We start from the raw sequence: 13720 nt of genomic DNA on the forward strand, positions 1-13720 counted from the left end.
TGACAATTAAATAGCATTATGGGAATCACGTTGAAGGTGGCCCGATCAGGAGGACGAAGGCACTTTTGTTTTAAGCCCTAGTCTGAAGACTCTAGATTCTAAACTCTAGATTCCGATTCTCTCGGCTAACCAAGTCCAAGGCAACTTGGGCAGATATCAGCGAGCGCCTGGGGAACCGAAGGGGAAACGGACACAAAGCAATTGTTACATCAATTAGACACTATATTCTGTTGACCTATCGTTTAACTCGATTATTGTTTCGGAAGATACGCTTCTAAGGAATTGTTGTTGTTAGAGCACAAGAGATACAGATACAGATACGGATACAGATACAGATACTGGCTATGCGAGCAACCGAATAGGAAGGACACAATTCAACTCTAAGCCAACCAAGAGCAATATTAGTTCTAAAATCAGTTCGGATTCGTCAATTGTGTTGATAGCATATGCAAGTAACTGGCATAACTAGCATACATCAAATATATCACTACCTTGAATAAGCCTCGAGATCACGCTTCGGTTTTTCGCAAAATAAATACACATATATGTGCAATGTACGCGCATTGGAACACCTCTACTGAGTACTGAGTTTATTTCACCAATTCCCGCTGCTGCTCAATCGATCAAGGGAACTGAGACTCACTCTGGCCTCAGGATCTTCGGCTGAGTTCTTCCAACTGCGATCCGAGAAAGCAGCAACCTGCAATCCAAAGGGGAAACACCACGACAAACGAAATGAAAACCAAACAAATGCCTTTAACCTGCCCACTCTTACACTGAAAAAAAAAACTAAAAACACAATACGAAAGTAGCCCAAGAATGGTAACCAATGTTAGTCGATAATGCGCTGAGCGAAACGCAAATCCCTGTAAATCACGAGCGAAGCGAACTAATTTATTTAACAAATATATATATATCAACACGTTGATTATGTTAATCATTAGAAGGACATAACAAATAAGTTGTTATCAGGCGAGGAAGTGGGAGTAATGGGTCAGCAAGTAACGTTAGAGTAACTACCTATTGTTGTATTGTTTGTTTTATTCGAAGCGCACGAAATGTAATAAACATTTAAGTAATCGCTAGAAAAAAAAACCAAAAATGGATGGGGGTGGGGAAATGGCGAGCAAACCCGTAGCTAAAGTGAAATTTTTGTAAACTTTTTGATATGTGATGATGATTTGGATAAATTAGAGCCACAGAGAAAAGAATTATTACCTTAACCTAGTCGTAGATATTTAATCTAATTCAAACGAGTAGCGCAAATGCCAGCGGGCAAGCCCGAAGGGAACTAGCTGAATTCTAGGCAGGATTAGCATTTGGCCAGTTGTTATGCAATAATCGTAGTCTCGGCCAGCCGAAGCACCAATCAGGGCTCCCTCCGGCATCGGGATCATCCAGATAAGAGATCTACCCATCTACGTATCTATGTAGATCCCAACCGATCCGATCCGATCCGATACGATGCAGAGGAGGGAACTGTTATTAGCAATACTGAATGAATATCCGTGGCAATTCAATTGTGTAATTGTATTAACGAGACATTGATAAATCGTAGGAGCGCCTAGTTAAACGAACCGAAGGAGCCCAGATGAGATAGGAACTCAAGGCGATCCGATCAGATTGAAATGAAATTACTAAGTGTAACTAAGCGAGTAAGTAGAAAATATTCAATTGTAAATAGGACTTCATTTCCAGTCTCTTGGTTCGTCGATTGTTTTCGATTCAGACAATTATGAGGAAGATGTGCGGATAAACGAGTACATATGTATGATATATGTATGCATTGCCCACACGAGTAATCACACACGAAAAAGCTTTAATTAATTTAATTACCGGAAAGGAAACCAAGTGAACGTACTTGTTGCAGCAACAACAAGCTATGTATTTACAATACTCATTTTGATATCATTCCCATTGGTAACGTACGGATTCCATTGTAGATACCTATTGAGCAGCCAGTAATTAATTAACTAGTCCGCTAAGTCGTCAATGTCGCCTAATGTGAGTTCTATATATTGCATCAGATAATACAATAACAGAGCATTTTAGCTGCAAACCAATCCAGAGGCAACTAATTAAAAACCAAACAAACAAACAAACAGACCTGGAACACCCGAGATCCACTTAAGACAAGTAGACTAACACCACACACACACACACTCGACACACTAAGCTTTTATAAACTATTTAACAAGAATATATATATATATATACTATGGAAAATAATAATCCTGCCAAGTAACATTCGAATACCTGCTTGAAGAAGATACACCCGCTTTTGCTAAGAAACCAAAAAAAGAAACGAAACGAAAAGTTAAGATACAAAACCAAGATTTAATAACGAGGACGAGATGTGCAATGAAACCAAAAATAGGGACAGATCTAGAGGAGACACTATGGCTAAATACGATTTTTATACTTTCGATAAAATGATTTTTTATACTAAACGTAATGCTCTTTGAAACACGGACGTGGCGATTTCGGAATCACTTTGATTTGGGTCAGGAGATAAAGGTCATATTATAGTTATATACAGATATAGTATCCGTACATTATACACATGTGTAAAACCCTAACTGCAACTATGGAACGACAGCACAAATTTTGTTGAACGGGGGGTGGAGGACAGCCCCCGAAAAAGCTGACAAGTGGAAAAAAAAATCAAATACTGACTAAAGCAGAAAAATCGTTTTTAAGTCCAATTCTCAACACACTCACACACACACACCCATACACACTCACACAGCAACATGAAATCAAATATATACTAAATATATAAACATTTATGTATATATTTAGCAGACGAGTAAATAAACCACACCCGCGCACAAATCGCTCACATAAACGAATTACGAATTAACTATGCTTTGTAAGCCCAAAAGGGCCAAGAACCGAATCCACGACCCGCAGCCAGCGAGGATCTCTAGCGGAAATGTCCACAATCTTAGCCAGCGACAGCGATTTTTGTATGAGCAAAGAACTAAAATTTGTAAATATACATATATGTATTTCTTGATTTTATCGAAAGGCAAAAGCGCCACACTGAGATCATTCGAGTCCTTTTAGTTTTTAGTTCTATCCTATGCAACCGAAACTCTTTTCTATCTATATCTATCCAGATATCGGAGTACATAAGCGAGAGCATACTTTAAATGGAAAATTATAGCAAGAGTAATGAACAATGTCAACTACAATAAATTAGCAAAATGGAGGCGGGCGGGCGGAAGTGAAGTGAAGGGAATGAAATTAAATATTAGTGCAATAATTAACAAATTATTCGGTAAAATTAAAATGGAATACATCTAAGTAAACGCTTTGTAAAATACATATAAACAATTTATTAAATGGAAATGAAAGAGCAAAACGGAGAATGGAAAACAATAAAAGCGAATAAAACCCAAGAGGAAAATGAAACACTATTGAGTAATAAAAGCATTGACATTGACATTGACACACGTGATTCGATATCTCATCTTATAAGCATAAATCAATAAGATAACAATAAAGAGAAATTAAAGAAAATGCAAACGAACGTCTTGTTCTTCACGCTTGTGCTACTTAACGAGTTACATTTATTTAACAATAAAATTGGCATTGTCATTAGCTTTAGATTTAGATTTTGAGCACCACGAAGCTCTTCGAATATTTAGGCGCTACAATTGACATTACGGCTGCTGCATGACAGTGCGGATATATTTGAGGACGTCCGGATTGGACAGGATGTGCATGTGGTCCACGTTCTGGAGGGCCAGCGTGTTTATAGGCGCATTGGAGTAGCCCGCCCAATACTTGCAGGCTCGCAGAGAACGCTGGTTGACAGTGCCGTCGCCGAGACCCATTATCAACTTGGGCGTTTCCCCACTAATGTCCGATTTCTTGTACTGCAGTCTGTTGTGTGGGCAAAAGGTGGATTGATTAGATTCCCTTTCGCTGCATCTGTGGCTCAACTTACCTCTCGACCGTGTCGATGCCATCGCCATAGAGACAGTGCAGTTCCACATTCGGTGGATTGAAGTTTCGGTTGTACCGAATCGTGTCCTTGCGCATTTCCCAGCCCGTCATGTAGTCGAGGTCTTTGAAGAACTCTTCCAGCTGTGCCATCGTATAGTTTCTGCTTGGGGTCATGGCCAGAACCTCGGATGGCTTCCAAAACAGTGGCGAGGGCAGCAACCAGGCCGTGGATGGGTGTGTTATCTGTTCCGCCTTGAGGATCTTGGCACTCAGGGCGAACGAGTCGAGATCATCGCCCATGGCAAACACCTTCACAGCCTTAAAACTCCCAGCCCAAACTCCCGCCAGGCTGATCATGCGCTTCACGTATTTCGCCTTCCATTGGAGGGTTTGCTCCTGCAAGAAGACCAGGGTCATGAGACTGCCCATGCTGTGCGAGATGAAGGTCACAGCCGACTGATTGTTGGCCTCATAGGAGTCCTCCACCAGCTGCTTGAGATCGATGAAGAACTGTTGGTTCTCATCTGGAATGGGAGGAGTAAGATGTGAAAGTAGTTCGTCAGCCATTCGGGGAAGCTAAGCTCACTTGGCGCTTTGCGGAAGTCATAGGGTGCTCCGTGGATGTTTTGTCTGCGAATATATCCAAGTTTCACCAGCTCATTGGCTATATCCTTGAAGTAGGCTCCGGCGCTGTTCTTGGTGGGGTCGATCCACTCGACCACCTCGGGATTGCCCCAGCCGGGTATCCTCGTCTCCACACCAGGAGTGTTGTGTGTGGTCCTCGTGACCTTGTCGTAGTACAGCTTGACATTGTCTATCCAACAGTAGACCATGGGGATGACCAACTGCTCCAGGTCCAGCCACAGGTTGTACCAGTCGTGGGTCTTTTGGCAAATTAAGTAGGGAGAGTTGGGCTTATTTAGCCGAGCATCCATTTGGGAGCCTCCGTCGCCGGGTACTACAATACAATAGGGATACTCTGAAGATGGATGCCCTTGAAAGATAATGCTGCTCATCGTACTTACCGAATATCACTGGCGACAGCTTGGGTTCGGGGGGCGTAGAAGGATTATCATTTGTTCCATGCCATTTGCTAAATGGCCAAAAGCACTCGCCCAGGGCCAAGAAGGTGGTCAGCAGGAGCACCGAAAGCAATCCCGATTTGAGCCTCATTGTGCGTTGCGTTGTAAACAAAGCAGGAGTGGCGACTGACTTCTTGGAGTATACAGCTCGCAGGTTATCGGATCGCGCCACTCAATTGACGCCAGATAAAGGCCTCCTGCGCATAAACAAGTGAATCAGCCTGTCGAGCTTTCTTTTATGGTAATTGTAATGCATTTATATGGAGCCCTTGTGGTCTGCGCACTTTCAGTCAGCTGAGATTTGACCTTTAAACTATGTGTGCATGCTGTGTGTGTGCGTATGTATGTAAGCGGAACTTCGGCGGTCGCACTTCCCCTTCGCAAAACGACGTCACAAGTGGTTGTTATTGTTTAAACAAAAGCGTTGGCTTTGCAAATTTGTTGTTTTCTGCCTAATCTGTACTGTTGTTGTTGTTGCGCAGTTTGTTATGGTCAGCGTTTTTCTCTCCCCTCTTCGTACACCATCCTTCCAGGTGTGACCAGGTGTCTGCACACACACTGGTATCTTTGTGAACCGGTAACGGTTTTCATAATGTGACTCATATTATACAAAATAATCGACGAAGGTACATATTCGCACAACAATAGAAATAATTTAATCATTTGCCAAGGAGGTTCTATTTGTAGCCCAATCAGAGTTCATTTACTTACCCACTAGCTATCTATCTAGTGACTGGTCACCTAGGGAACACCCCCACGCACATATCGATACACACGAATATCAATGTCCGATAGTTTAGTTAGCACACCACTAGGCGAAGCGCGCCGGCAAATAAAATTGTTTTCATAGCATTTCCAAACAAATTCGGAACAATGGCGATGCAGAAGTTCTTCAGCGTGCTGCTGCCGGATGTGAAGCGGGAGCTGCGCCGCGGAATCATCGAGTGCTCCAAGCGGGGCCTCCTGCACAGCACCAAGTGGCTGGCGGAGATGCACCACGGACTGGCCGATGTGCACATAGACAATGAGGCGCCAGATGAGGATCGCACATTCAGCGAGTGCCAGCTGGAGGGGATTGCGCCGGAGGAGTACAGCGACTACTTCCTGGCCAAGAGCTACTACGACGTGAGGGAGTACGACAGGGCGGCGCATGCGGTCAGGAACTGCGAGTCCAGTGTGCCGCGCTTCCTGCACTTCTATTCCAGCTACATGGCCAGGGAAAAGCGGCGACTGGACTCGACCACCGACCAGGCGAATCTGCACGAGCCGAATCAGATGCGCGATCTCGCCGACCTGCTGGCCACATTGCGCATGGAGTACGGCAAGAGTCGGCTCGATGGCTACGGCATATACTTGTACGGAGTAGTCCTGAAAGCACTGAATCTCAACCAGGCCGCCGAGCAAATGCTGGTCCAGGCCATCAGACTGGTGCCCATGCTGTGGAGCGCCTATCTGGAGCTCTCGCCCCTCATCATGGAGAAGAAGAAACTGCTAAGCCTGCAGCTGGGTGGTCACTGGATGCGGCACTTCTTCATGGCGCACACTTACCTGGAGCTGTACCTCAACGACGACGGCCTGAAGATCTACGAGGACCTGCAGGCGTCGGGTTTCAGCAAGAGCATCTATTTAATTGCCCAGATGGCTCTGGTCTATCACAATAAGCGGGATGTGGACAAGGCGATTGAGCTGTACCAAGCGCTGCTCGAGAGCGATCCCTACCGCCTGGACAATGTGGACACCTATTCCAATCTGCTGTTCGTCAAGGAGATGAAAACGGAAATGGCACAGTTGGCCCACAAGGCTGTCAGCATCAACAAGTACCGTCCGGAGACGTGTTGTGTAATAGGTTAGGCTCTGCTTTGCTCTAATGTTATAGCTTACCATAATGCACGCTCTTCCATCAGGCAACTACTACAGTATCCGCTGTGATCACCAGGTGGCCATTTCCTACTTTCAACGCGCCCTGAAACTGAATCCGAAGTATCTGGCGGCCTGGACCTTGATGGGACACGAGTTCATGGAGCTGAAAAACACAAATGCAGCCATACAAAGCTACCGAAAGGCAGTGGAGGTCAACAAGCGGGACTACCGCGCCTGGTATGGACTGGGCCAGGCCTACGAGATCATCAAAATGCACTACTACAGCCTGTACTACTTCAAAATCGCCCACCAACTGCGTCCCTACGACTCTCGCATGCTGGTTGCCTTGGGCGAGACGTACGAGAAGCTGGACAAGTGCGAAAATGCTGTGAAGTGCTACTGGAAGGCCATCGATGTGGGTGACATAGAGGGCATAGCGATGTACAAACTGGCCAATCTGCACGAGAAGCTCGGCGACCACGAGACGGCGGTCCATTGCTACATCATGTACTGCGAGGATGAGCGGGCGGCCACCGATAAGCAGAGTCTCTACCAAGGTTTCATCACGCTGGCCAATTATTACGAGAAGAAGAGCGAGTACGAACGAGCCGCCTATTACGCTTACAAATGCCTGGACTCGGAGGATGTGGGTGCATTGTCTTAGGAAACCAGTAATGAATTTAACGAGAACACTCAATCTTTTTAGCGCAAAATGGAGGCAAAGGCGCTGCTGAAGACAATTGACTGGAAGCGCAATGCTGAGGGACAGAAGAAGGTAAAAACTACCTCGGCCGTGGCGAATGCAGACACCAGTTCCGAGGACGAGATGGAGTGGGAGATGCAGGACGTGCGAGTCCGAGTTCCCATCACGTCCATAGCCACCACGACTACCTCCACGACCACCGCGGCTACGGAGAGTGCCTCGAGTAGCTCCTTGATCAGCTTGCGTCCGGACCGAAATCTGATTCAGGGCATGCGTCGATCCCAGGCGAGCAGGACTAGCTTAACCGCGCCTGCCAGCAGCACCACCACCACCACGCCATCGGCAACTGCTGTCACAATGTCCACCGAGGAAGCGCCTGGCACATCCGGTGGCACTTCGAATCCGCCCGAGCAAGCGCCCTCGGATGATAACAGCTCCATGGAAATATCCAGCGTATCCATCGATTAGTCAAATGTTCCAATTGTATAAATTTCTATTTGTTTTTATGAATTATATTGGCAATCCAAGTAAATAATGAACTAGTCCTATTCACCCTTACCAGGTCAAAACCCTTCTCCATCATAGTTAATGAAAATATATTTCAAAAATCTACCAAATACTCCATATTAATCGAATGTGGAAACAGGATCTTCAATTCAAAAAACTTTAGTATGGCTCATAATTTTTGTGCTTGTAAACTGAGTGTTTCATAATTTGTTCGTTGGTTTAAAAATGTGTAATCGCAATCCCAAATATTTGATTAATGTGGCCTTGGGCGGCTGTTATATAATATGAATCCCATAGGGGACCTATTGAGTATGGATAAAAGTAATATGGCTTCAGAAATCTTGGATCCATCGTGCTATGATGGCTGCTTCCTTATCGCGGGCATCGCGCACAGAAGGTGGATCGGCCGGATCGCTGTGGCGCAGGTCCAGGTGATGAGCTCCCTCGGGCAGGATGATGACGAAGACCTTGTCGTTGGGAGCCTGAAGCACACCGCCACCGCTCCAGGGATCCAGAAGACCGTTGCTGAAGATTATGTTGGTCGCGGCCTCCAGGTTCCTGCCGCCATAGCGCAGAATGATGTCGTATGGCTTGGGGGTGAGGCGGTAGTTCTTGTAGCACTTTTCCGCGTAATCCTTGAAGTTCCAGCTGGACGTGCGGAACATGGTTTCGGAGCCATTGGAGCAGATGGGCATCACCATCTGGTTGCAGCTCTGGATATTCCAACCGGAGTCATCGGCGTTGGAGTTGACGGATATATCCAGGCACTTGGCGGACTGTGTGTAGTTGGTGTAGACAGCCAGGGCACTGGACATGGCGTGCAGCAAATCGGCGTCGGTGGAGTGCAGCTCCTTCAGGTAGTAGCACACCTGCCTCACGGGATAGGCAGGTAATGGGGCCAGGAAACTGCTGTTGTACGGGTAGTTGACCATGGCGAGATTGCTGTACACCTCCTCCACGTAGTCCAGGAACTTCTTCAGGTCGTCGTCGGTCTTCAGGGCATTGCATAGGTGGAATGCATCCGATATCTGCTTCTTGCCGGCCTCGCTCGCCCCCAGAGTCTCGAAGAGTTTCCACGACTTGGCAATGTTCAAGGTGCAGTTTTCGTTGTAGGCATTCTGGAACACCGATGTCACAATCCTGTAGAAGATGTCGCAGTCGGTTATCCCGGGGAACTGCAGAACGGGCGCCGAGGCTGCCAGGGCTCCGGTGACCAAGTGCGGATACTTCATCCGGAACCAGGCGGCCAGCATTCCGCCATAGGAGCCCCCGAAGGCCACCACGGGCATCTGGCGCTCGTTCCGCAGGAACGTGATCAGCATGGCGTAGTCCTCGAGCGTCTGCTCCACTGTGAAGTAGGCCAAGTGCTCCGGCAGGCTGGTGTTGAACGTGGAGCTCCCGAAGGGCAGTGACTTTCCATAGTAACGATGCTCCGCAAAGATCACCAGAGCCCGCTGCCGTTCCGCCTGCTCCCACAGGAATCCGGTATTCTGGGCGAAGAGTTCGATGTCCCCCTCGTTGCCCGTGTAGAAGAAGATCGGGGTGCGGGCATTGCTCTTGTCCACGAATGAGTCGTTGTACAGATACCGGATGTTGAAGGTGGCGTTGATCAGGAAGCTGAAGTGGTCCAGCGGCACCTGGAACTCCTTGATCTCGTACTTGAAACGCTGGCTGCAATCGCAGCCCGCGATCAGCAGGATTCCCAAAACCGCTGACAGCGCAGCTCTCACTGTGGCTTCTCCCATATCGCGCAGAATCATATGACCTCTGCTATGCACAATTTTCAGTTCGTTATCTGCAAGCCGGGCTTTATATTACACTTTGTGCAGTGTTACCAGATCGCGAGAGGTATTTTTTGGAGCGGTTCTAAAGCACTCAAAAAAGAAAAGTTCACTTGCATTTCTAAATCGGATACATACGGTTAACAAAGCTACGCATTTTACATTTACCACTAATTTGAAAAGGGCAATGCAGAATTAATTACTGGGGATTTGGACTCATCTTATCTTGTTAGAAAACAAACATTATTTTGTCTTAATGGGCTGAATCATCTTAAAAATGTCTTATACTTAAAACTTTCTTTTTAATCGCCAAAAATTTAAAAAAACACAAACCGATGCCCAGTAAGCTTCTTCAAATCAGGTACTTACCAACACTGCACTTAGCTATCGATAATTTTAGGCACGCACTTGTCATTTCCCACTATTTTGATTTGATTTGAGTTCGTTTCCGCCAAACATTTAAAAACAGTGTGTTAGTAGTTAGGAATACTATTGAAAATAATATTTATAATAATGTAATAAAACTTTATAAGGAATAGTAATCCTTAATAGTCATATTAAAAACCCAAAATTGTGAAGATTATGTTTAGTTTTTTTATTTTTTAATAATATGTCTCCTTGATTTCTTTTGGACTAAAAACATCATTTAAAACGTTCATTTAAGAACATGTCCTTCTGCCAATCGGGTCGTCCTAATGTAATAGGAATATTATGTATTTGAATGCTTGTCAGTGTCTAGTTGATAATCTTGCTTCCAATAGTGCTCTAATGATGTCTTCAAGGACACTTTTCTTCTCAAAAGTAAACACCGATGAGCACCCAGGGTGCTACATAAGCTTTGCAATATTTTGCAATCTTTGAACAGTATAATATAAAGTTCCTGTCTCTGTTGCTGAATTATATAACACTAAGGTTTAGTTATTTAGCGGACTACCTTTTTATCGAATCTTTGAATTTATTTCTATCTGGAATAGAATAGCCTTAGGCATATGAAGCATAGCCGTAAAAGATTTTCAATTCATTTTGCTACCGCGACCCTGAAATCCCTTTCTAATCTCTATTTGGTTATCCTATACCTTTGCCTTGATAACTTATATGATTTTGTTTGTGACTCATCTCAGACAAACACATATGAGCAACAGATCAATATATTAATAAATTGTTTTCTATTTTCCGTTTAACATTTAATTACTTAAAAGCGCAAACACATTTTTTGAAACAAAATTCCTACTTCTGAACTGATTTTGGCAACAAACGCCAGATGGCGTTAAAGTCACATGAACGGGATTGAGCGTAAAATACCGATAATGTAACATACATAGGCACATGTAAAATTTATGTGTCCTTCCTGTGTCGAAATGGTGTAAATATACGCACTAGAAAAATTAAAGTTCCCTTCTTACTACTAAATATAACACAGTTAAAATAATTTGAAATAATGCTCAACAACATTTTGTGTTTAAGTTAAACGTTGGCATCTATCATAACAATTCCGTGTCGTTCCGCCCGATCAATCCCACATACATAGTAAATCATGTCTTTAGATAGGCATTTTTGCAGGGGGAGCTACTCAAGTGTATCCAAAGGCATAATATTGGGGCAACATAATTGGCATATGGTAAGAGGTTGCCTCGCTGGCTTTGCCACTCGAGTCTCAGTGCTTCAGTTCAGTTTCTCCGATCGGCTCACATGCAATGCAAATTACTTATCTTAGAAAATACTGTGACAATTTAGTGTAATGAATTGGGTAAATGTGCCTAATGCGAAATGGCACATTTATGCGCGGACACAAATCAATTCATTCGGTCCCGCGAGTTTTGCACATAAATTAATAAGCCCTATAAATTATCATAAAAACGGCGGAAAATTGAATTTCGCGTGGGCGAAACCCGTGGGTGGTCCGTGCGCAGCTGTCAAAACGGGCCCAGCGGAAACGGAAACAAAGCAGCAGCATCAGAAATGTCAGCCGATGCAATGAGGTCACTCCGCCGGTGCACACTGGTGTCACATGAAATATCCATCACAATAATCATCGCCGGACTCGTGGCCAGATTATTTTCCGCCCTGTGCGCGCTGGCTCGCCTAATTGATTTCATTCCCCCGCTTTTTGCGTGTGTTAATGTCAAAAGAAGAAACAATAATCCCTGGCCCTGGTTGTTCGACTAATTAGCGTTCAGAAATAATTGAATAATTGTCCGCTGCGCCGCTCTTGAGCCTTTTTCTCTAAACAGGAACTGGCTGCAGTTTGATTTACGAGCTCTGCAAAAAGGGCAATAAAACAATGCACAATCAGGCCATCCACATTTGTGGGTGGGATCAGCGTGAATCAATTTGATAAATTATGGAAATATATGGCGTTCTGTGACTTCTTTTGAGGGCTCACACCGCAGTTTTTGGAAGCAGCGCATTTATTTACATTTTCACACCGTTTAGCTGCCATAAAAGGTATGTTAATATATTTAATTTCGCTGCATGGCAAAGAAGCGCCAGTAAAATTGCAAAATTAATGCTCTTCGTGTAAATGTGGCACATGCATATTTCATGACAAAGTGCCAAAACTTCAAAAATAACCAGCGAAAGTGGAAAAAAGGCGACGAGGAAAGCAAGCATTTAAGTTAATGGGACGTGGGTTTATTTCTCGCTGTCTGCTCGCCACTGTATTTATGTATTATTTATACTTGTTTTTATGGACTCGGTTATTGGTTCTTTTTGTTTATGAACATATAGGGAATATTCATGTGCAAAAATGTGGCTCACACGCAACATAAGCAGAAAAAGGCTTCCAATGAATATATTTGTGCAATATTGTTTTAAGCTAACTAAACTATTTACTTCTGATTCAGCCATTACAAATGATAGCTTATTTATGTTTTATTTTAGGCATGAAAAAAAAAAGGTCAAATCATCGAACGCTCGATAATTATACCCGTAATTATACTCGTAATTGCTCGATTTAAAGTTACGAGTTTTTCCAGAGTTTTCATTTATTTCCATTGCGTTTTCATCGTTTGTTTTCCGCCAATTGTCAATTGTCAAATGGATGTGCGTATAATGCAGAAATGGAAAAACCATAGCGCAGCCTCCATTCGCCTTGCAATAAAATTTATTTATTTACAATCCATACTTTATGCTTTCGCCATTGTGGACACATCCTGTTTTTGTTTTCGCTCCTGGAAACGCTTTTATTTTCCTCGCACTATCGGGTCAATTCAATTCGATTGTTTGAAGTGCAATTTTATGAAGCGTTAACCGGGTATTACATTTATGCATGTAATCCCCGCCCCGAAAGATTAGTTTTTTTTTTTTTAATAAGCATTTTTGTATTTATTGAATCTTCTTGTATAAGAACTAACAATAAGTTTAAAAATCTTAACTATAACAAGTATTTTTTGAACAGTTGTATTATTTTTCCAACTGTTCTATGATTAAACGGCCCTAAAAATTTATTCGCTGGGTTGGTAGGTCCTTTCGCCGGAGACGGGAACGGCTGCTGAGCCGGATTAGACCTCGCGCTAGGTGGTTGGGGTGCGTGTAAAGCTTGCTATGGTATTTTTCCTTAAGTTCCGTGATTGCGTTGGTAACTGATGGGATATTTAGGTCTCTTTGGATGTTTTCACTCCGAACGTACCACGGTGCCCCAGTGATGGTTCTCAGAATCTTTGATTGTGCTCGCTGTATGATGTCAATATTGCTGTTGCTGGCATTGCCCCATAACTGTGAGCCATAGGTCCAGATAGGTTTCAATATAGAATTGTAGAGCAAGACCTTGTGATCTAGGCTGAGCGGAGAACCAGAGTTGATGAGCCAGTGTAAGTTGTTGGCTTTGAGTTTAA

The 13720-nt window shown here is 44.1% G+C and overlaps 3 protein-coding genes across 3 annotated transcripts; 1 reads left to right on the forward strand and 2 right to left on the reverse strand.

Moving 5' to 3' along the window:
- Positions 1 to 3537: 3537 nt before the first annotated feature.
- LOC117150572 (group XV phospholipase A2-like) lies at positions 3538 to 5578 on the reverse strand. The gene is made up of 4 exons (XM_033317524.1): positions 4980 to 5578; positions 4541 to 4912; positions 3956 to 4478; positions 3538 to 3891 (listed from the first exon to the last, which is right to left on the reverse strand). The coding sequence occupies exons 1-4, from the start codon at positions 5125 to 5127 to the stop codon at positions 3669 to 3671; spliced, it is 1266 nt and encodes a 421-aa protein (XP_033173415.1). The 5' UTR covers positions 5128 to 5578; the 3' UTR covers positions 3538 to 3668.
- A 331-nt stretch (positions 5579 to 5909) lies between these two features.
- LOC117150570 (cell division cycle protein 23 homolog) lies at positions 5910 to 8134 on the forward strand. Its single transcript, XM_033317522.1, has 3 exons — positions 5910 to 6882; positions 6941 to 7542; positions 7603 to 8134. Exons 1-3 carry the CDS (start codon positions 5910 to 5912, stop codon positions 8065 to 8067), a joined length of 2040 nt encoding a protein of 679 aa, XP_033173413.1. The 3' UTR covers positions 8068 to 8134.
- Positions 8135 to 8209: 75 nt separating this feature from the next.
- Positions 8210 to 9945, reverse strand: LOC117150571 (lysosomal Pro-X carboxypeptidase). Its single transcript, XM_033317523.1, has one exon. The coding sequence runs from the start codon at positions 9864 to 9866 to the stop codon at positions 8439 to 8441; it is 1428 nt and encodes a 475-aa protein (XP_033173414.1). The 5' UTR covers positions 9867 to 9945; the 3' UTR covers positions 8210 to 8438.
- Positions 9946 to 13720: the final 3775 nt, after the last annotated feature.

Source organism: Drosophila mauritiana, chromosome 2L (genome assembly GCF_004382145.1).
Source record: "Drosophila mauritiana strain mau12 chromosome 2L, ASM438214v1, whole genome shotgun sequence".
NCBI classification, from domain to species: domain Eukaryota; kingdom Metazoa; phylum Arthropoda; class Insecta; order Diptera; family Drosophilidae; genus Drosophila; species Drosophila mauritiana.